General features: G+C 36.6%; 1 protein-coding gene across 8 annotated transcripts in view; it reads right to left on the bottom strand.

The window, feature by feature from the left end:
• LOC118187932 (low-density lipoprotein receptor class A domain-containing protein 4-like) overlaps nucleotides 1–19,857 on the bottom strand; it is a 365,193-nt gene extending 345,336 nt beyond the window's left edge. For 3 of the 8 annotated variants that reach the window (XM_085809234.1, XM_085809233.1, XM_085809232.1), the window contains exons 1-2: nucleotides 19,580–19,857; nucleotides 18,839–19,112 (exon numbers count right to left, since the gene is read on the bottom strand). Coding sequence is in view for 2 of the 8 variants with exons in the window: in XM_085809232.1 (XP_085665358.1) it covers nucleotides 18,839–18,875 (37 nt within the window). In the remaining 6 variants the exon portion in view is untranslated. Of the gene's footprint in view, nucleotides 1–4,098; nucleotides 4,253–18,838; nucleotides 19,113–19,579 lie in introns of those variants that run through there. The other 5 variants (XM_085809237.1, XM_085809238.1, XM_085809235.1 and 2 more) reach the window with 5 other exon arrangements.
• Between the last annotated feature and the right edge of the window lie 2,358 nt (nucleotides 19,858–22,215).

The raw sequence follows: 22,215 nt of genomic DNA, 5'->3' as shown, positions 1-22,215 counted from the left end.
GCGATGTTTTCGTCTGTAACCAGCCCATTCGCTGGGATTAGGACCCCGGAGCAGCGGATTTTAATGCTTGGCAACTGGTGGGCTTTTTAGATATTTAGAACGAATTTTAATGAAAGGCGCTAAGGTAAATTTATATTTTTATAGATCAACTTATAACTAAGAAATTGGTTTATTCAGTCTATACTAAAATTATATTTATATACTAGAATGTTTTAGGAGGTACAGAAAAAACATCACTATTAAAGGATTGCCTGAACGCTTTTTATTCTAAACATATTATTCTTTATAGTTAAACTATTTAACTGAATGTACAGCTTTTCTTGGCGTTGTATTAAAAGAAGTTAACTGCATTAAATTTCTTTTAATTGCGCACGCTACTTATTACCTTACTTCTATTCGAAGGTGCAAATTTTTCCATGTAGACGAAGTTAAAAACGTCTTATAATTCCACATATTTTTGAATTATTCCTTTTCTGCATTACTAATTCTAAATTAATTAATTATTTCGAAATGCTAATTTAAATAAGTATCCTACTGTTCATAAAATAATTATAAACAAGATATTTGATGCGTATATTTTAATTTTTTATTTCTTTATTTTAATTAGTTATCATCAATTTGTTTGGAGTCACTTTCTTTTTATCCTGTTGTTGGCGCTGAAAATTAAGAAGCATCCCCTTAGAGCTGAAGAAATAAAGTATTACAAAATAGGGACACACTAGTACATGCTTCCGATCCGGATTTCGGAAGTTCGATACTCAGCTCAGATCAGGCGGTCTGATTTCTGCTCAGGATCTAATATAATTCGTTGAAGTGCTCGAACTCATTACAACGCTCGCTGCTTTATTTATGCCTTAGTCTTGAAATGGCGAATTTCTACCAATTCCACCAATAGTCCGACCAATATCTTGAAAGAGAGGGATCCTATCAATTGAAATGTTTTCTGCGAGAAATAGGCTTAAATTTATAGTTGTTTCATCCGAAATAGAAGCTTGAATAAATTACTAGCATTTAATAGCTTTTTCTCTAGGTCATATAAATGCACATACTATAAACCATTCAAAAAATCTATGGCTCCTGCCAGTGTAGTTAATACCGTTGAATTCTGGAGTTCGATCCTGTTTCGATGTCTTGGAACGTTTTAAGAACTATAACTTTTGCCACAAGATGTCATTGCATGTTCATAGGATTTGAGATACATATAGATTTGACCTCCTACTCGAAATGAAAGAAACAAGACTCAGTCATGGAAGAATGGAAAGCATAATGTAAACAAGAAGAGGATCGTTCTGTTACGTTTTGCGTTGCTTTCGGATATATTTTGCGTTCTTCCCTTTTTATTTTGGAAAACCTAGACTCTAGTTTATTACGTTTATGACTCCAGTTTATTACGAGAAAGCGTTATTTATCAGAGGAAAGATACATTCGCATTGTAAATGAGCCAATTAATGACACGGATTAGAGTCATAATTTATTTCCTAAAGGGATATTTCTAGTGATTTTGATACAGGCATTTGTCAGAGACTGAGACTCTGGGTGCCTACATTTCACTTCCCGTGAAATATTTTGTTACTTCTTGTAAATAGTCTTTCTTATACTTTTTTAAGAATTAATTTTGAAGTTTATTAATGTGTTTTGTCAATTAAGAGACTTAAAAATAATCTGAACAGCTCATCCATAAAATATTTTTAAAGTAAGGAGCATTTTATATATTTTCATGTAGAGTAAAGATAAAAGACTATTAAATGCTAACTTTAACGTAAACGATAGCTTAAGTAATAATCTAAAACGGTAGCAAAGATTATGGCGTTACGATTTAAACTTTTTTTAATGATTTTTTTTTCCTAAAGTTAGCGACGCAACCCCCCCCCCCGTCCTGTGGGAGCATTCCATTCGATTCTCCTCCGTCCCGAGTGTGTGTGTGTGTGTGTGTGTGTAATTATGGTAAAGCCTCGAGGGCTATCTGCCTAAGGGGAGGGATGCCTTCGTGGAGGACTGCCTAAGGGAAACTGGCCCGTATACACGTTACACATGGGGAAAACCACGAAAACGCCCATGCAGCCAGTCCGTTCGCGAGATTCGAACCTCGGACCGAACTACCAGTGTTCAGCGCCTTTACCGCTCGGCCGCTGGTGGGCCCCTCCGTCCCGAGAGAGCGCCTTAAACAAAGACGCGCCGACTCGAAAGGGTTAAGGATTATTTAACAAAATCTTTGTAGATGCACTACGTATTTATTAAGGTAGCCATAAACGAAAAGGATGGAAGTTGTGTGGAAGAATATGCTAATAAGAGATTTAAATTTATAATTTTCCTCATGTTAGACATTAAATATGAAATGCCGAATTTTAAGAAGCACATATATTACAGCCTGTAAAATTTATAAATGCGCTTTATCAGATTATAATATATATTTAAAATATTATACGCAATGTCCATAAAAATACTTACGTGGCCTTTGTTTTCGAAACCGACGTCATAGACAAGTTACCGTTAAAGTCCGGAAATTACGTGATTTGCAGATAACTAGGCCGATCAATTAAAGTGCGAAATATTATTTCATTTCTTACATTATCTAGTTAATCTTCAGATTACCTAGATAGTCTTTTCATTACCTACCAGCCACTCGTTAAAGTGAAAATAAGTACTTTGCTCAAGCCATAGCAACATATTTGGTACCCTTAAATTAATAATCAAACTAACAAACTCAGTAATACTCAGTAGTATTAATTGGAAAATGCGCTGTACTTTTCGTCCATAAAGTAATAAATAATTCCGTATACTAATCAGTAATAGGGGATAATTGTAAAAAAAATTACTGGAAGTTGAAGAAACAAAGATATATATTTACCGATTAATTTGGAGTAACGATCAGGCAAATTGTAACATATACTGATAAATAAATATTGTATGTTTTAATAATTATTTTTCGATATTTAAAGAACCAAATTGATAGAATAAATCAATCAGCAGAAAAGCTGATAGAATCAATCAATGAATAAAGTAGAATACAAAAAAATCAATTAAGCAATTTAAAAGTTTCATTACAAGTAAGGAAATGAAATTTCAAAAACATCATAAAATTACGCTTACTTATTAGTGCAGCTTAATGATTGGTGACACTTCGAATTATATAGCAACTTTTGCGACAAGCTTTGGTACAAACTCTGAGAGAGGTGAGGGGAAAAAAAAAAGAAAGAAAGCTGGCGACTCAAGCCTTTGCAAAGCGGAAGGAGAAAGGAGTGGAGAAGGGAGGAACAAATTTTTGCGCTGTAAACGATTCGGAATACGTTAAAGTGCGCATTACTCAGGTTTAGCGAGTAAAACTCTTATTTTGTAGATCATTATACACAGAAAAAAATAAAGTAATCTACAGATTAACTAGGTAATGTACACATTAACTGTACCAAACACGTACTTCAAATTATAAAATTATTGTACATGACGCACATATTCTTGTTTCGACCCTCTGAAATTTCAAAAATAACTTTTGTAAAATTTACGAAATCTATTATCAAGTAAACTATTAAGAAAAAATTCTAAATCAAATCATCAATACAACATAATCTTTTTCAATGAGTTGAACAATAATGGTGCCAAGAACATAGTTTCACAATAAATATTTTACACAGTTTTCTATCACTGAATTCAGAATATCAAAAATTTCTTCAAGTCTTTAAAATTCTTTAGATTAAAAAAAAAAAAAAGTACGTTAATTTCTATTCAAACATTAACGCAGAACAGAAACACATGCAACCAATAATGTTTAAACTATTCACATGCTGAAGAAATTTAACGCAATTATGAAATTAAATCTTGATTAGAAAACACAACTACAATACTAAGTTTGCAAACAAAATAAGATCTATAACCAATCTTTCTTGTTACTTATCTATGAATATTGCTGCATGTGAATTTTAGCAAGATTGCACCTGCTGTTAGGAATAGGAACGCATCACAGGCTGACTGCATCAAAACTTGCGATGCGCTGAATGACTAATTCACAAATATTTCAAGTTTAACGATGGAAAAGAAACGAAAATTCTGAAAAGAAATTATAAACACCTTTGGCACAAAATAAATTAAATAACTAACTCTTACTTCTACGATTGAAGAACATTTTAAATTGCTTGACCAAATTTCTCCACCAATGAAGAAGCCTTTGATATTTTTACCATCCGACTACCTCAGTGGTTGGAAAGGTACTGAGTGGGACAGGAGATCATTTTTGAAGTCGTAAACCTTTGTACCTCCCCTAACGGTTTGACATGCGTGAGTCTTGATACCAGATTGGCCTGCGCTGCCTAAAAAATCAGCGATTGCACATTTAAGCTCTCATGTTACACATGTTTAATGGTTGATTAGTGGATACAACGGATAGCCTGATCGAGACTAGATGATTTTTTTTTTTTTTTGGTTTATTAGTATATTTTAAGAAGATGGATGGAAGAAGAAGATTGTTTTGGTGATGAGTAAGGAGAATATCATTAATTGGCATCAAGCTAAAATACACGAATTGGCTGCAGAAATCTATAAATACTATAAGCAATTTTGCCAGCTACTGATTTACATTAAAATTTTAAAAAACCTTCAAAAATAATAGGTCCAAATTATAAATTCACTATGGTAAAGTCCTCGCAGATTGCTCCGTTGATGGAAAAACATCACTGAAATGAATAACCATTCATTTACATTATATATTAGTTCTGCAGTACATTATACAAATTTGTATCGTTAGTATCTTTGCAAAAATCTTGGAAAATATTACACCAAAAATAGATATATCATGAGCGTATCGCAATTTGTACTTGATTTACTTTGGCTTAAAACTACGCACCTTTCTTTACTTCTGATAACACAATAAGCAGATATTATAACACATAATACACATGTACAAAAAAGCATGCACAAAATAAGCATGTACAAATTATCTGAAATATCCTCATTACAATTTAATAAACGCTCAGTAGACTACACGTTATTAAACATCTTAAGAAAATAAGCACTACCATTCACTTCATTTATATCAATTAAAGAACTGCACGAACTTCTGAAAGATTTTTGCACTTTCCATTGCACAACCATTGTTTAATCAGCTAATATTTGTGTTTTATTTTGTTTTAACTGAATATATGGTATATTAGCAAGTTTATCCACAATACTCTGTACAAAGATTAAAAAATTATTTTTGTTGAATTTAAAAGTACATGGATGTAAATAAAATTCTTTCCCTACTCAGTATTTTCTTACTATAAAAATTGTATTGTCATTAGGCTATTTTGAAGCAGAAGTACATAAAAAATGAATTGCCCTTGCCGGGACTCGAACCTGGACCTCTCGAATACGCGCCAAATGTGCTACCGTTACACCACGAAGACATGCAGAAAAGAGGGAGGAAATACTTTATAATGTGTCAGAAAATTGCAAAATAAAATTAGGCAAAAAACGTAAAACTTAGAATATCAAATTAAGTATTAATATACTTTACGTCAAAATCATATTACAAATCCTTCAGTAATCTAAATCATACGCTATAAAGGGAATCTGCATCAGTTTGGTTTGTCCCATTTGATTACAGCACAGAGCGCGAGGGCTACCTGCGTAAGGGAATGGATGCTTTCGTAGAGGACTTTCTAAAGGAACTGGCTCATATAAACACTATGCGTGAGGAAGACAGGAAAACAACTTTAAACCCAGCCCGTTCGTCGAGATTCGAACTCGGTTCTAATTACCAGCCATCAACAACTTTACCTATCGCATACTAGTAGGCCCTGTAGAAAGTTTGAAATGGAATTCATCTTAAAATTGAGTTTTTTATTACAGTTCTTTTGAAATGGCGCTGCCCAAATCAGGAAAACTCCCGGAAAGTCCTGGATTTTGTGCAAGAATCTATCTTTTTTTCATATTTCAGTTACCAGTGTTCAGTGACTTTAGTGCTCGGCTGGCGGACCCGTGGATAGTTCCAAAAAGAGTACTTACTTCGGACACTTTTTAAACAGCGTTGCCGGAATGGAGAAATCTCCACGAAACTCCCGGATCTTCCACGAGAGTCTCCCGGTTCCTCGGATTTCAGATATCAGTGTTCAGCGAACTCACCACTCCGACACAGATGGACCTAGTGGAGATTTTAAAATGGAAGTTTTACTCGGAGTTCTAAACGGCGCTGGGGAAATGAGGGAAACTTTCCTAAACTCCCGGTGTTTCTATTTCAGCTACCAGTGTTTAGCGACTTTACCGATCGACCGCTGATGGGCGCTATAGTAATTTTAAAATGGCGTTCTTTTGAAAACTGAGTTCTTACTATAGAGCACTTTAAAAATGAAGTTGACGAATGGGGGAAATCACAGAAACTCGGGATTTTGCGTGAGAATTTCCTGGATTTTCATATTTCAGCTACCAGTGTTCAGCGATTTTACCGCTCGGTCTCTGGTGGGTTCCGTGGAAATTTTAAAATGGAGTTTTTAGTAGTGATTTCTTTTGAAATTGCGCTGCAGAATGAGGAAACCTCCCCGAAACTCTCAGCTTTTACTCAAGAATCTACCGGTTTTTCAAATAACACCTACCAGTTTTCAGCGATTTTAACGCACTAGTGGGTGCTGCGGAAATTTTAGAACGGAGTCCTTACTGCAGAGTTCTTTTCAAATGGCATTGCTGGAATGGGGAAACCTGGGAGCTTTCGGTCTTTGCATGAGAAACTCACGGTTTTTCGTATTTCAGCTATCAAAATTCAGCGACCTTTACCGTTTAGCCACTAGTGGGCCCAGTCGAAACTTTAAAATGGAGTTCTTACTACGGAAGTCTTTTAAAACGATGTTGCCGAAATAGAGAAGCCTGTCAGACGCTCTCGGATTTTAAGTGAGTATCTCCCGGTTTTTCATATTTTAAATACCACAGTTCAGCGAGTTTATAACTCAGCGAAATGTCAGTCCTAAAGAAATTTTAAAATAGTTTTTGCTATAGAGGTCTTTTGATATGATGTTGCGCAAATGAGGAATCCTCCCGGTAACTCCCGGAGTTTTCGGAAAATATCCTGCGTTTTCATATTTCAGCTCTCAGTATTCAGCTACTTTACCGCTGAGCCACTGTGGGAGGGAAGCTATGGAAATTTTAAAATGGCGTTTTATTGAAAATGGTGTTGTTCACACTATGAAGCTCTTTTAAAAAGCGTTACCAAAATGGGGACACCTCCGGAAGATCCCGGATTTTATGTGATTGTCTCCCAGTTATACATTTTTAAGGTACCAGTGCGACTTTACCGCTCGGGCAATGGTCAGCTTTGAGAAAAATTTAAAAAAGAGAGTTTAAAAAAAAAATAGAGATTTTACTACGGAGTTCTTCCTGAAATGAGAAAAACTCCGCGAAACTCTCGGTTTTTGCTCTAGAATCTTCCGGTTTTTCATATTTCAGCTACTTTGTCACTCAACCACGTGTGGGTGCTGTGAAAATTTTTAAATGGAGTTTCTTTAAATTGAGATTTTATTAATGAGTTCTTTTGAAATGGCGTTGCCGAAATGGGGAAACCTTCTAAAAACTGGGTGTTTGCGTGAGAATCTCCCATTTTTCACATTTCATCCACTAACTGTGCAGCGACCTTACCGCTCAGGCACTAGTGACCACTGTGGAAATTTTAAAAGAAAGCATTCTTTTGAAAATGGCGTTCTACGGAGCTCCGTAAAGTCTACTGGTTCTTTGCATTTCAGCTAGGAGTCTTCTTTTAAAATGGTGTTTTTACTACTCATTTCTTTTGAAATGGCGTTGCGGGAACAGGGAACATTCTGGAAACTCTCGGTTTTCGGTCTGGAATGTCCCGCTTTTTCATATTTCAGCTAGCAGTGTTCAGCGACTTTACGGCTCAACCTATGTGTGTCCTGTTGAAATATTGAAATAAAGTTTTTACTACGGACTTTTTTTGAAAAGCTGTTAAACCGTTGCCGAAACGAAGAAACCTCCCGAAACTTCCGGATTTTGAGCGAGAATCTCCCGGTTTTAAATATTTCAATCACCATTGTTTAGCAATATTACCCGCTCAGCCACCACTGGGCGCTGTAGTAATTCGAAACCAATCTTTTGAAAACGGAGTACTTGCTACGGGGCTTCGAAATTACTTTGCTCAATGGAAAAACATCCTGGAAGCTCTGGATTTTGCGTAAGAATCTCTCGGTTTTCCATATTTTAGCAACCAGTTTTCAGCCACTTTACTGCTCGGCCAACAGCGGGCAATGAGGAAATTTTAAAATGGAATTTTTAGAACGGAGTTCTTTTTAAACTGCGTTGCCGGAATGTGCAAACTCTCGGCTTTTGTGTGCGAATTTTTTTTTACATTTCAGCTTTTTACGAAGGTCTGCGATTTTACCGCTTAGCCACTTAATGGACCTTGCGGAAATTTTAAAATGGCGTTCATTGAAGTTCTTACTACGGAGGTCTTTTTAAATGACGTTGCCGGAATAAGAGATCCTCTTGAACACTCCCGGATTTTGCATGAGAATCTCTAGGTTTTCCACATATCAACCACCACTAATGAGTGACTTTACGGTTCAGCGAACAGTTGGCCCTAAAGAAATTCTAAAATGGAGTTTTTTTCTACGGAGTTTTTTTGAAATGGGGCTTTGAAAATGAGGAGTCACCCTGAAACTCGCATGTTTTGGGGGAGTATCTCTCGATTTTTTTTTTTTTAATATATTTCAGCCGGCAGTATTCAGCGATTTTACCACTCTGCAACTAATGGGCGCTGTGGAAAGGAGTCCTTACAACGGATTTCTTTTGAAATGGCATTGCTGGAATGGGAAAACTTTCTGGAAACTTTCGGGTTTTTTTTTTTGCGTGAGAATCTCCCTGTTTTTCATATTGAAACTACTAGTCTTCAGCGATTTTACCGCTCGGCCACTGGTGGACTCCGGAAATTTTTTTCAAACAGAGATTTACTAAGGAGTTCGTTCGCAATAACGTTGCCGAAATGAGAAAACGTCCCAGACGCCTGGTTTGCCTATTTCAGCTACCACTATTCAGCGGTTTTCCGCTCGGCTACTTGTGGGCACTGTGGAAATTTTAAAATGGAATTCTTACTACGGAGGTTTTGCCGAACTGTGCATTGCCGAAATGTACAGACTGTTATTTTTGCATGAGAATCTACCGTTTTTCATATTTCAGCTTTTCAGTAGTTCGACCACTAGTGGAGTCTATAAATATTAAATTGAAGTTTTTTTTAAATGAAGATTTTACTACTGTGTTCTTTTGGAGTAGCGTTGCGAAATGAGGAAACCTACCCGAACCTACCAGCTTCTAAGCGAGAATCTAGATATCAGTTACTACTAATTCGATTATTTTACCGCTCGGCCACTGATGGGCGCTCTGGAAATTTTAAAATGAAGTTCTTAACACGGAATTATTTCAAAATAGCGTTGCCGGAATGGCAAAAATCTTCTGGAAACTCTGGGTTTTTGCGCGAGAGAATCTCCCGTTTTTCACATTTCAGCTACTAGTGTTCAACGATTTTACCAGTCAGCCACTTGTGGACCCTGTGGAGATTTCTTTCGAAAATGGCATTTTTTTACGGAGCTCCTCTAAAATGACGTTGCCGAAAAGGGGAAAATTGAAGGGTTTTCTGCCAGAATCTCCCAGTTTTTCATATTTTAGCTTCCAGTGTTCAGCGACTTTACCTCTCGTGAACTCTTGGGAGCTGTGAAAATTTTAAACTTTATTTTTTGGAACTCTTCGCTTTTGCGAGAGAATCTCCCGTTTCTCACATTTCAGCTAGCAATGTTCAGCGACTCTACCGTTCAGCCAATGGTGGGTCTTGTAGAAATTTTAAATTGGAGTTCTTTTTGAAAAGGCGTTGCTGAAATGAATAAAACCTCCCGAAATTTTGGGATTTTGGGCGAGGATCTCGCGGATTTTCATATTTCATCTACTAGTGTTCAGCAACATTACCGCTCGGCCAATGGTGGGCGCTATGGAAATTTTAATATGGAGTTCTTTTGAAAGGACATTGCCGAAATGGGGAGCGCTCCCGGTTTTTCATATTTCAAGGTTGACAGTACAACATTTTACGATATCGAAACTTAATGAAAATCTGAACTGCAATTCTTCATACGGATACATAAATCCAGAATTCAGTAGTATACTTTCCATTGCAGATATATCGAATATTCTGTTGTTGGCATTTTTAGATGGTCATTACTTAGTCACTCATAAATATTACCAAATGGGACGTTATGGCATTTTTTGATATATTCGATTTTATATTCGTGTGCTGTGCGAAGACGCGCTTATATTGCTTCTATGTCACAAGATAATGAGAACAATTCTACAACCCTCTGTAAAAGGATTAATAATCACTGGATGCGTCAGAAATATACTCGAATGCCTTCTACGTTTATTGTGATTATAATAAAAATTAATAATGAGACTTCAGGAAATTGGGCTGCAGATGGGTGATAAATCTCCACTTTCCGCCTCAAAATGTTAACTAAAATATGTACGAAAATTATAAATATATGAATGAATTATAAAATAAATATAAATTGTTTCCGTGCTTGATTACCAAAAAAAGAACGAATTACTTCTATGACTTGTATATCGCTTTCATCAAGAATTATGTGCGTATCTGTTACCTAAACTTAGTTGCTTTATCTCATAACGATGAGGAATATTTTTTGAATAAATACGAAGGAAACGTTTTGAAAATTTGCGACAATTTTAAAACTTTACAGACGAATTGCGTATCCCAGAAAAAAAAAATGTGGAAAAGCTGGGTATGCCATGAATATGTTAAAAATATGCAAACGTTTATCACAAAAAATTATCATTTTTGATGTCTAATGTTAATTATACGTTTATCATATAAGACCATGATATCATGTGAGCCAACATTATGCAGGGTGATTTAAAAGTCGCTCACATTGTCAAAAACTACGGAAATTATAACGGTTTCATGGGCAGTATGTCAGGTTTATTTCATTTTTTTTTTTGGTCAAGCTGATTATGGCAGAGCGTATAAGGGCTATCTGCCTAAAGGGAGAGATGGGGATAACTACAAAAACGCCCATGCAGTCGGCTTGTTCTCCGAGATTTGAATCCAAGTCGAACTACCAATGTTCGGAGATTTTATCGCTCGACCGCTGGTGCCAAAAATCCGAATCTGTTTGTACTGGTCATCAGATGGACATATTTACTGTTTTATTTTTAGATAAAATTTTATAGGTGAAATTTTTTTTCCCTAAGCCTTTTTTTTTTTTTACTGACCAGTCTTTTTATCTCAACAATATTTATGTTTCAGAATTTAATTTCTAAAGGTCAAGCTGCTAGATGCGATAGAACTGTATTCTTCGGCAGATGCATGTGTTATCTACTGCTGTCAATTTAGTTTGACCACTAGTACTATAATCATTCGCACGTACGCAAATATACATTTCAACAATAAATATGCAATCTTGCTGCTGATTTCGGTAGTTTGCTTACAAAATCTGGTAAGAAAGAGAAGTAAATTATCGCTACAGAGGATTTCGTAACGGGTTGGATTAAGCAGTTAAAAGAGCCGCATTCGAACCGCGAGCCTGTTTTTATACCTTTTCCTCCCTACTCTATCGTTTTATTGCGAACTGAATCCTAGATCTAAATACTTAGGAAGTTTTATTCCAAGTTGAGCCCGACCCGGAAATAGCTCCTTGTCTCATCTATAACTCACAATTTTTTCCAAACATTCTTGCATTAATTTAAGAAAGAGAATCGTGCTCCGAACAAGAACACACAACATTTTTTAAGCGTAGTTCATCCTTTTATGTTATTATTAGGCACAAAAGGACTAACTCTTTTTAGTTTTAAGTTTATATTATTTTCATGCAAACGTTTAGCAGTATTTTACGCAGTTTCAAGACGGCCAGCTAAGAGGTAGTCTGTTACCGTCTCTCAGAAGCTTTAAGAATTATTTTGCAGAAATTTTGCAGCTATACGATAGTTTTACTAAATTCAAGCTTTCTTTTCACAGTCAGTCAAACATCTATAGAATGTTCCAGAGGTTGGGAACATATTTCTTGTTGGCAGGTTGAGTTATATTAGCTGTATATCAAAGGCACACTTCAGAAATGTCTGATAGAAGCAATGTGCAGTAGGCGTTACTTTGTAAAAGGCCTAAGTGTTATTTATTAACAGACCATAAAAAATGGAAACATTAAAAGTAAGGTATAATTAACTGGATTCGGAATCCGTAAAGAAGAAGTTAATTTTATCCCTCACCGCTGTTTTAGGATTAAGATAACAAGCAATTAAAAAAAAGGGAAGAAAAAATTCATGTTAATGGCGACATGATTTATTCTGTAAAATCTGGATTTATTCAAGCCGCAGTTAATGGTCGTATGGCGGATAGGTCATAGGTCGTACACCGCAGACTTCTCATAAATCTCCCACCGTTTCAATCTCTCACGTTGCGGAACATTACAGTATCAGATCGCAGTCCATTCGTTTAATGAACTAACTGCAGTTGCCTGGAAAGCTACCAGAATTGCGAGTTGTTCACATCCTACACAAAATGAAATTTATAGGTTAGCTTCCCAAGTCGTAACAGTGCATTGCTTATAGCAAATAGAGACATGTTAAAGCAATATATGCAGTTTAACTAAAAATGTTTGTTATCAGCTATAACATTAATATAATTAATACATTATGCTTCGACTTTTACAATAAAAAAATTAATGTTGTTCCGGAACCTCCGCTATGAAGCCATTTTTGTACGATATTAAATCTGAAAAGCTATGAAAAGAGGGTTAAAATGGTACAGCACCACATAAAGCGTTACATTTTTTTTTCATAACAGTAATTTAATCCGGAACGACTATGGTTTTCTTTTTTGTCCGAAATAACACTAGACCATATTACGTGGAATAATCGAGGCTATGTTAGGTTAGGTTATCCTTATTAATGGTGAGAGGATTAACCGGGCACTGTGTAAAAAAAAAAGATACTTTTTAGACAGAAAAAGTTAGTTTTAGACTTGTTTTATTGCAGAACGAAGGAGAGTTAAGGTCATAAACTAAGAGTGTAAAACAAAGCTGTTTGTACGAAAATGCTAAAAAGAAAAGTAAGTTATTTGAATACAGCAAATCCACGAGAGCTATCTGCCCAAGAGAAGGGATGCTTTTGTGGAGGACTTTCTGAAGAAAACTGGTTTGTATTCAAGTCACACGGAGAAAACCAACGATGCAGCCAGTAACCCATATTACACCGAACTACTAGTATTCAGCGGCTAAACTACTGAGAACGGGGGCGCGAATCGGTCACTGGGAACGGGGGCGCGAAAAAGGAAAGTTTGGGTTATGGCAAAGCAGACAAGGGCTATCTGCCTAAGTGGAGATATAACTTAGTGAAGGCTTTTCGAATGGAAACCTGCTCGTATTTATGTTAAACATGGGGGAAATTGCGAAAACCAGCCATGCAGCCAGCTTGTTCGTCTGGGATCAAACCCGAATCGAAATCCCAGTATTCAGCAGTCTTAGCCACTCGGTTACTGGTAGGACCCTAAAAAGGAAAAGAAAGTATGAGGTAGCAGCAATGCTAGCAAAAGGAGATATATCGAAAGTTATTTATAACCACACAATGTGTAGTTTAATAGTACTTAATCTAGTAAATGTAACCACTGTACAATAAAAAAAAAATAGTTTAATCGACTTATGCACGAACTTGAACTCATTGACATTGTTCAAATTCCCTCTCGTAAATACTGTTCTTTAGTGCCATCTATGATGTGATTTCTTCATTTCTAATGTTGTTTATTCTTCCGTTATTTGTAATATCTTCTTGTTTTGAATTCTGATTTAACTTTCGTCACCAAATTGAGCTTGTTATGCAAGTTAAACAGCTTTCAAACATAGGAAAACTGTTAATAGTACTTTTCTGTTAATTATAATGTAGGTTATTCCTTCTTCATACGGCTTTTTTTCCACAGCCTTTGAATTCTGTTAACCGTGGGCGCCTCAACGATATTACATCGGATGATCTGGAGGAAACGATATATTTTTTGGACGGAACAAAACGCTTTAAAATCGCAAGCACAACATTATGCTATTTATTTACATTAATGCCGTTCTGGTCAGTACAGTAGTAAGTGATGCTGATTGCCGAATCGGATAGGCCCATGTTTGAATCCCGGAGAAAGTTTGGATTTTTGTGAGCGTATAGTGTCTTTGCGGCATGGAGGCACTTAAAATATATAATGAACCGAAATCCTTCTTGAGTAGATTTTTGGTTGAGGAGAAGGGTGTGTCTGGGTTTGATTAGTTTATTTGATTATGACAAAAACGCTAAGGCTATCTGCCTAAGAGGACTTTCTAAGAGAAAGTGACTCATAGTAAAGTTACAATTGACGAAAACCACGAAAACGTCCATGCAGTAGCCCGTTTGCCTGGAATCGAACCTAGGTCTAATTACCAGCATTCACCGATTTTAGCGCTCCAGCACAGAGAAGGGTGAGAGACCCCTGGATTCGTCCCTCCAGGGAGGGAAAACTTCTTTAAAATTGGGACGGACCTAGGTAAAGTCGCAGTGTCATCTGTATGATACACAAGGCCGATGGCAACGATAGACGAAATCCTGCTTATCACAATAAAATTCGCGGTCTAGTTTTAGTTAGGTCAGACAAATGAGATAAGCCACCAAAACTTGCATTAATCCCTCCTTTGAAATCTGACAGGGAAATATTATGCTGAGGAAATCCCCATTTCTGAGGGAAAGTCCAAAAGAAGCATACCTAAAAATTATTAAAAAAATGTAGTTAATAGTCTACTAATTATTATCCTCAACCGTTCCCTGCTTTTTATTTTCACATCATACGGTGCTACGGGAGAAAGCAAATTTCTTGCTAAATTACCTTATCTAAATGTGGTGAATTTTATTACTAGTAAAGGAGTATAACATTATTCATGATGCGACAGCGCAGGGTAGGCCAAGGCCTTCTGAACTGGACGTTTCCATCCACTTCTGCTAGTACCAAACTGGCCTATTTCTTACTTTTAAGAACTAAACATCCTACTCTACAGCATCTATTCATCCTAGGTATTCCTTTTCTTACACACTTTAAATAGAGGAAGGCGACCACAATATCTATCTTGTTAGAACGAGTGGTGGAGGGAGACCACGGGAAGAAGGGTAATGAGGCAGCTGCTTGGACAGGATGGTCCATTCCCAGGAAGTATAGGAATTTCTTTTTCTTCCATCCAAACACCTTCTGAAGACTGAATCTCCAAAGAGAAATATTTTTATAATCTGTCCGTTTTATATCTCTGCGAGAGGGAACGATGAATCAGAAAAATTTTGAGGGGTTTACTCAACGGCCTCGAGGTTCATATGCAAAGAATATAAATTTAAGAATTTCCAGAAACGGATTATTCTTGTGATATAACGGAATGAAATCCTACTAAGTAAATTCTAGGGGAAGAAATGAGTAAGGTAAAGTACCCTCATCAATATTATAAAAGGAAGACAAAAAAATTTCAGGAAGATTATATGATACCCAAACTGTATGTCCTAGACTGATAAAACTGGAATAATTGCGTAGCATATTAAGGAAGGCAGCATGCGCCTTCTCGATTAAAACACGAATTTATTATGTATGGTAAAGATTCCCATTGCAGATATTATCGTAATTATGTTCGCATAAAAATTATGGACCAGCTATTCAGTGACAAACTATGAACAATATGTTTCTTGAAAGATTTAGTATACATTGCAAAAGAAATAGTGAGCTATTTAATTACTATAAAGTCACGAGGGCTATTTTTCTAAGGAGGTTAGGCTATTTGAATATGGTAAAGCCGAAAAGGCTGTCTGCCTAAGGGGAGGAATACCTTCGTGGAGAACTTTCTGAGGAAAAGTGGCTCGTATTCACGTTACACATGGAGGAAACCACGGAAAGCAACCATGCAATCAGCCCGTTTGCCTAAGATTTAACCCGGGTTGAAGTACCAGGATTCAGCTGTAGTAACCACTCGGCACTGATGGGTCCGAATAAAGAAGAAAAATGATAATAATAGGACGGTATTACTTCGCATTTGCCCAAGATTAGGTTAGGTTATTCAAATATGGCAAAGTACACGAAGGCTGTCTGCCTAGGGAGAGGGATGCCATCGTGAAGTTCATTCTAAGAGAAACTGGCTCGTATTCACATTATACATGGGGAATAACCAACCACTCAGCCAGCCTGTTCGCCTTGGTTCGAAACTAGGTTTTAACCAACTCAGACACTAGTAAACCATCTGGCTAATGCTTTCGTGAAGGACATTTTAAGGGAACACGTTACACTCTTTTTAAGAGATTTAAATAAACTGCTAGCGTTTTACTTAGACCACAGGTATCAAATTTATCTTTCAACAGTTTTTTCCCTTTTCTTAGTTACAAGTTGCATATTACTCTACGGAAGATGGTATTGAAAATTATTGTAGAGATGTTTCGTTCGAAGGTATGATATGTTTCCCGTTTTGTAAACGGAAAATATTTCTAATTCTAGTAACCATATAACTTGTGATTTCAAAAAGACAAATGCACTCGAAAGCAAACTACTTCATAGCCATTTTGATTAGCTGATAAAGTAGTGGGGAATAAATATGAAAAAATATGTCTGGCTACACGACACGAACAAAAGACGACTGCCACTAACATATGAAAAATTAATAATGAATTATTTACGGAATCTTACAAAACAGAATTTGCACAAGTTCTCTAACAAGCACAACGCGAATGTATTATAAGCATACACACCAGAAGCGAATGAATTTATGTAAAGATTATAGCTGCTGATATGAATGCAGATATCTGGAACGAGATAAAATTGTTACTAAGCTGACAGACACATAAACCTAGAAAAAACGACGTCCAAAAGTTTGTTAAACTAGAAAAACTAACCATATATATCCCCATAAATATTTTGATACATTGTTGTAACAGACTCCATCTGGTGTTCAGTTCGTTTAAAAAGTGAATGTGGAATAGGAAGCAGACGGACCACCAGAAAATAGAACAAATAACGGGGAAGGGGAATGGAAGAGAGGGGAGGAGAAAAACCACCGTTTCCGATTTATCGCAGACTAGCTTTTACATTCTGCAAGTGAATTGGAACAGCCGTGTTTATTACAGCGCAGGGAATTGGCGCTCATAAAGGAGGGAATTTTGAACAGGTACCGAAAGGCTTGCCGAAACGTTACCTCTTTTTCCCTACGCGATCGATGCATTTGCGATTGTAGTCTCATGACGTAAAAATGCTATTTAGATACTTGCGACAAATAATTTTAATTTAAGTATGAAAATATTCATATATTACAGAAATTCAGGGATTTTTCATGTAAAGACAAATTTTGAGAGGCGCAAAAAAAATGATCGGTAACTCAAATATAAAATAACAGTAGTAATAATAATGCTAAAAATTATGGACAACACAATCAGTCTTTTGAGGGATACCTTCGTACATGATTCTGTCAAGCAAAGATGCTCACATTCACGTTATACATGGGAAAAACTACGAAAACCAACCATGAAACCAGCCCGTTCACCTGGGATCGAATCCAGATCCAACTCGCTGTATTTCGCGGTCTTAACAGTTCGGCCATTGGTGGGACCATTTGCGCCTGAACATAAATACACATTCCTAAAATGTTTTTAACTGCTCTGCAACACAATGAAATTTATAACATATTTTAAAAAGAAAACCCGATTTCAATTTTACGATGTGGAAAATATTATTCACTTCTTGTAGAACAATTTGCAGAAAAAATGAAAATCTAACGCCAATAAATAAATAAATTTAGGTTTATTTAAGTATGGCAAAGCATGGAAAGGTTATCTGCCTAAGGGGAACGATGCTTTCGTGGAGGACTTTGTAAAGGAAACTGGCTCGTATTCATTTTAAGTATGGGAAAACCACGAAAGCGCCGATGTAGCCAGGCCTTTCGCCTGAAATCGAACCTAGCTTGGAACTACCAGTGTTCATCGACTTTATCGCTCGGCTGCTGTTGGGCCTAAATAAATTTTGGAACGAAGCATAGAGATATTACATTTTTTCAGCTTCAGATAAGTAGTTCTCAACATAGGAGGAATTATTAATCATCATTCAACCAAATGCCACTGTGAGAATATGCGAGGGATAGCAAGATTTGGTTAGGCAAAGAAACTCGAGGGCTATTTACGAGGACAATTTTTTAAAGGAATTTTGTTTCCGTTTGTTAAGCATGAGAAACAAAACTCTCATTCAGCAAGTCGTTCGCCGGGATTTCGGACCCAGGTCGGATAGCAAACACACTTGTAGGGAAATGCGAACAATAATCAAACATTCCCTGGGGTTGAGGCGATTGAAAGCCATAGAAAGTAAAACGAAATGAACAATAAATTTAATGATATATTGCTTCCTACAGGATACATAATTTAGTTTCCTCACTATGTTATTAAAAGTTTATTATAATCAATGATGCCATACTTTTCACCTTCCATATGAAAACTTTTACTTTACATCAGTATAATTTACTACTTTGTTATGTACTACAGATTCTAAGCGAAATATTTAATTTTTTTAATCTGATGTTGAAAAGTAAAAGTTTTATTTATTTATTATTATTTTTTTTCAGATACGATTTTAGAAGCCTAAACAAAGGTGATGATAGGTCACATGATAATCATTGTGATTTTATGATTTATGTAATTTAATTACGTAATTTAATCAGTATGATTTATGTAATTTAACATATTTTGAAAGCAATCTAATAGTTAATAATGGATGCGAATTTAGTCAACAGAATGAAAAAGAATTTACGGTTACACAAAAAACAATAAAGCACATCATTTAAAAATATATTAAGTATTTACATACCAGCTCTGTCAGTTTCTGGGAGATCTGGGAACATCATCCATTGATGAAAGTTTCAGCTCATGTACCTGCGAAGTTAGGAAGTTCAGCTGCCCTGTGCCTATAGGCGAAGATGTCAAAAAAAGGGGGGGGGGAAATCTCACGTTCGGGAGAAAGCGTGGATCTAATTTAAGTCTCAGTCAATTACTAGGACCCTTTATCATGTGAATATGATGGCACGAAGATCGCAAAACTTGCGATAGTAGCTCAGGCGAGTGTTTAAGCGGGAATGCGGCACCTGTCAATAAAGGTAATAAAATTTAACATCTCAGAAATAAAAGAAAAAAAAACTGACATTACTGTTTGCCATCGCGATAAAACAAAGAAAGAGGAAAATAAAATAAAGAAAGAAAGAAAGAAACATAGGAAAATAAATAATCTCGAATATGTGTGCATTAGATTTCATATATTCATTTATGTATGGAACCACGCTATCAATCATGTGTCACTCTTCTTTTCGGCGAAAGCAGAAGTATAGATAAATAAAAACTACGAATAAAAAAGAGGACACTTTCATGTATACTTTCAGAATATTTTGATTGTTATGAAAGCATTCGGAATATTTGCGAGTGTATTTTGACAGTTCCGAGTAGCGAAGCATGCTTTTACTTAAGATATTTATATCCGAAATTGACACATGCAGTCAAGTACAGTTTCTGAATTTAAATTTAGCGCTGCTTTGGAGATAAATTCAAAATTTCCTACCGTGGAAGAATGCCGGAGTACTTTCAGTTGCCTTCCACCTGAATTCAGCTCTTAATATTTTAAGGAGCTAGTTTGGGAAGTTAGGACATTACACTAATGAGGGTCGAGAGCTCTGAAGGCAAGACACGCGACCAGCGAAATGCGAGTGCAGCCATCGCACTGAGCTCCTAGTCTCAAGATTGGTTGTTGGTCTCTGAATGGACGCCAAAGCGAACGGTTCTATCGTCGCCAAATGAATTTACGGGTGTTCGGTTTTCAAGCGAAGTTTCGGAGGCGGCGCGCTTCGCCTGCCCGGTATAAGAATGAAATTTCATTTTTAGGTGTCGGAATTATAAATGCAGTTCTGGTTTTCGTATCGCCCACCAATGGCGATGGATTTGGCGATGTATGGTCAAATCAATTTCCCTTCTGCTTCCAGTACGATTCTTTATCGCAGTAAAGTTTAAATAACTAAACTGAAATCTGAATTGTTTATTTCTGTCTCGATTTTGAATCTTTCTGGTACATTTCGTATCTTTCAGTCTGAAGAATAACACGAGTTGTGGGCGCAAGCGATTATTATTTGTAAGCATAGTAACACATGTGAGATCATCAAGTTCATGAAGTCCTCTTCAATAAGCGTACTTAGAAATTTAAATAAATAAATATTTATAAACATCAGATACTTTCACTAGCGCTTTGGCCGTTCGAGGACTGTTGCATTCCCCTGAAGTGGCAGATTTTAATAACGGGTACCTAAGCGAAGAAGATCCTATAATAAGGTCATTTAATAAATAGAAATAATGGAAACTGACAGCAGAAAGGCAGTAAACCCAAATTAATTACATTTACCTTGGTTTGGTTTATTCAGATTACGGCAAAGCACACTAGGGCTATCCGCCTAAGAGAAGGCATGCCTTCGTGGAGGATTTATTGAGGAAACTGGTTCGTATACACGTTTCCACATGGGAAAAACCACAAAAACGTCTATTCAGCCAGCCCGTACGCAGGGTTCGAACCTTGGACCGAAGTACCAGCGTTCAGCGACTTTACCGCTTGGCCGCTCTTGGGCCGGTTTAGATTTAGTAACATTACAGATTTATGAATAACGGGGCTGTATTTGCATTTATTTAGTAATTTACTAAATTATCAGGACGGTTATTTCATTTTAGCAAAACATGTGAGGATTATCTGCTTCAAGAATGACATTTACGAGGAGGACATTCTAGGAAAACGTGAAACGCATTTAAGTTAGAAATGAGGGAAACCATGAAAAGCCATGCAAGGGGCTCGTTCTTTGGGGAACTTGGGACGAATTACAAGCATTCAGTAACCATATCTATTCGGCCACTGGCCGTCATCCTGCTGCGAAAGAAATTATCTTGACTCTTTGATACTTTGTTGGTTATTCTGGCATGCAGCGGAAGATGCATTACTCAGCTCTTCCCAGATTCCTAAATGAGCCCCCTTAAGGTTCTGACTTATGTAAAAGTCCAAAGATGTTGAGATAGCCTTGTAAAGAAAAAGAGAAGCGAAGCCCTGAGCTTCGGTGATCAGCAAACCATGACTGGGGCAGCCGTAGAAGGGCAGGGTGTTGGGGAAAGCTGGCCGGAAATACATGAAGAAGTTTGTCGAATCCGAAACGTGGTGAGCTTGCAAACTACTGTAAAATTAGAAAATATTTTTGGCTCGGATGGACATATATAGTCTCCAGCACAAATTTTATGGAGGAAAATCCATAATACATGGTTTGCGAAACTATTTACCAGCTTTCAAAAATTATTAAATTCGGATGGTAATGTTTCCCTGTATTAATTACCTACATATATAACGCACTTATTAAAAGGCCCTAAGCGTTGAAATTCTCTTCATAAAATTCTTCTTAATAAATTACGAATAACAACAAAAAAATACATCATGAATTTTTCAATACACTTTCGACTTCGTGGCCCATACTTCGATCATTATTAATCAGTATCGAAATATAGGCCCACCAATGGCAAAGTCGCTGAACACTGATAAGTTGACCAGGTTTCAAATCACGGTTAACGAACTGGTTTCATGATTGGCTAAGGAACTGATTTCATTTTTCGTGATTTTGGGATTGACCCATGTATAAAGCGGTTATGTGCTAGATTTCATTAAAAAATCCTCCCCAAAGTCGTCCTTTGAGTGCGTCGCCATAATCCAGATAAGAAATGTCTATGCATTATAGGCGTTAGCCATTATAATTATCACTCAGACTTGGTTGTGACCTGTACTGCGTGATCAGTTTTATTCTAGAGAAGTTAATAGTGACGTCTTCGATGGAAAAGATATTTCTGGAAACATGCCGATTTCCTTCTATATACCGGCCGGGCGGTAACACCTTTAAACACTAGCCATTTGCTTCGGGTTCAAATCTTGGCTAATTCTGGCTGCCTGCATGGAGATTTTCATTGCTTTCACCCCGTATAACGCGTCCCTAAGTATAATGCTCATATTTGCAAACAATAGACATAAAAACGACCCACATGTAACCAAAAAGGCCTACGGAGAGGCCAGACCTCAATCCTTTCGCGCATATTTGGAATCATTTGCAAGACAGAATTAATAAATTTAAAATTTTCATCAGAAATGAGCCCACCAGCGGCCGAGCGGTAAAGTCGCTGAACACT

The sequence above is a fragment of the Stegodyphus dumicola genome, chromosome X2, assembly GCF_044657685.1.
Source record: "Stegodyphus dumicola isolate Sdum_Otavi_A_Nest chromosome X2, ASM4465768v1".
Taxonomy (NCBI): domain Eukaryota; kingdom Metazoa; phylum Arthropoda; class Arachnida; order Araneae; family Eresidae; genus Stegodyphus; species Stegodyphus dumicola.
The sequence above is the reverse complement of the archived record's forward strand: the minus strand, read 5'-3'. Positions and strand labels throughout refer to the sequence as shown.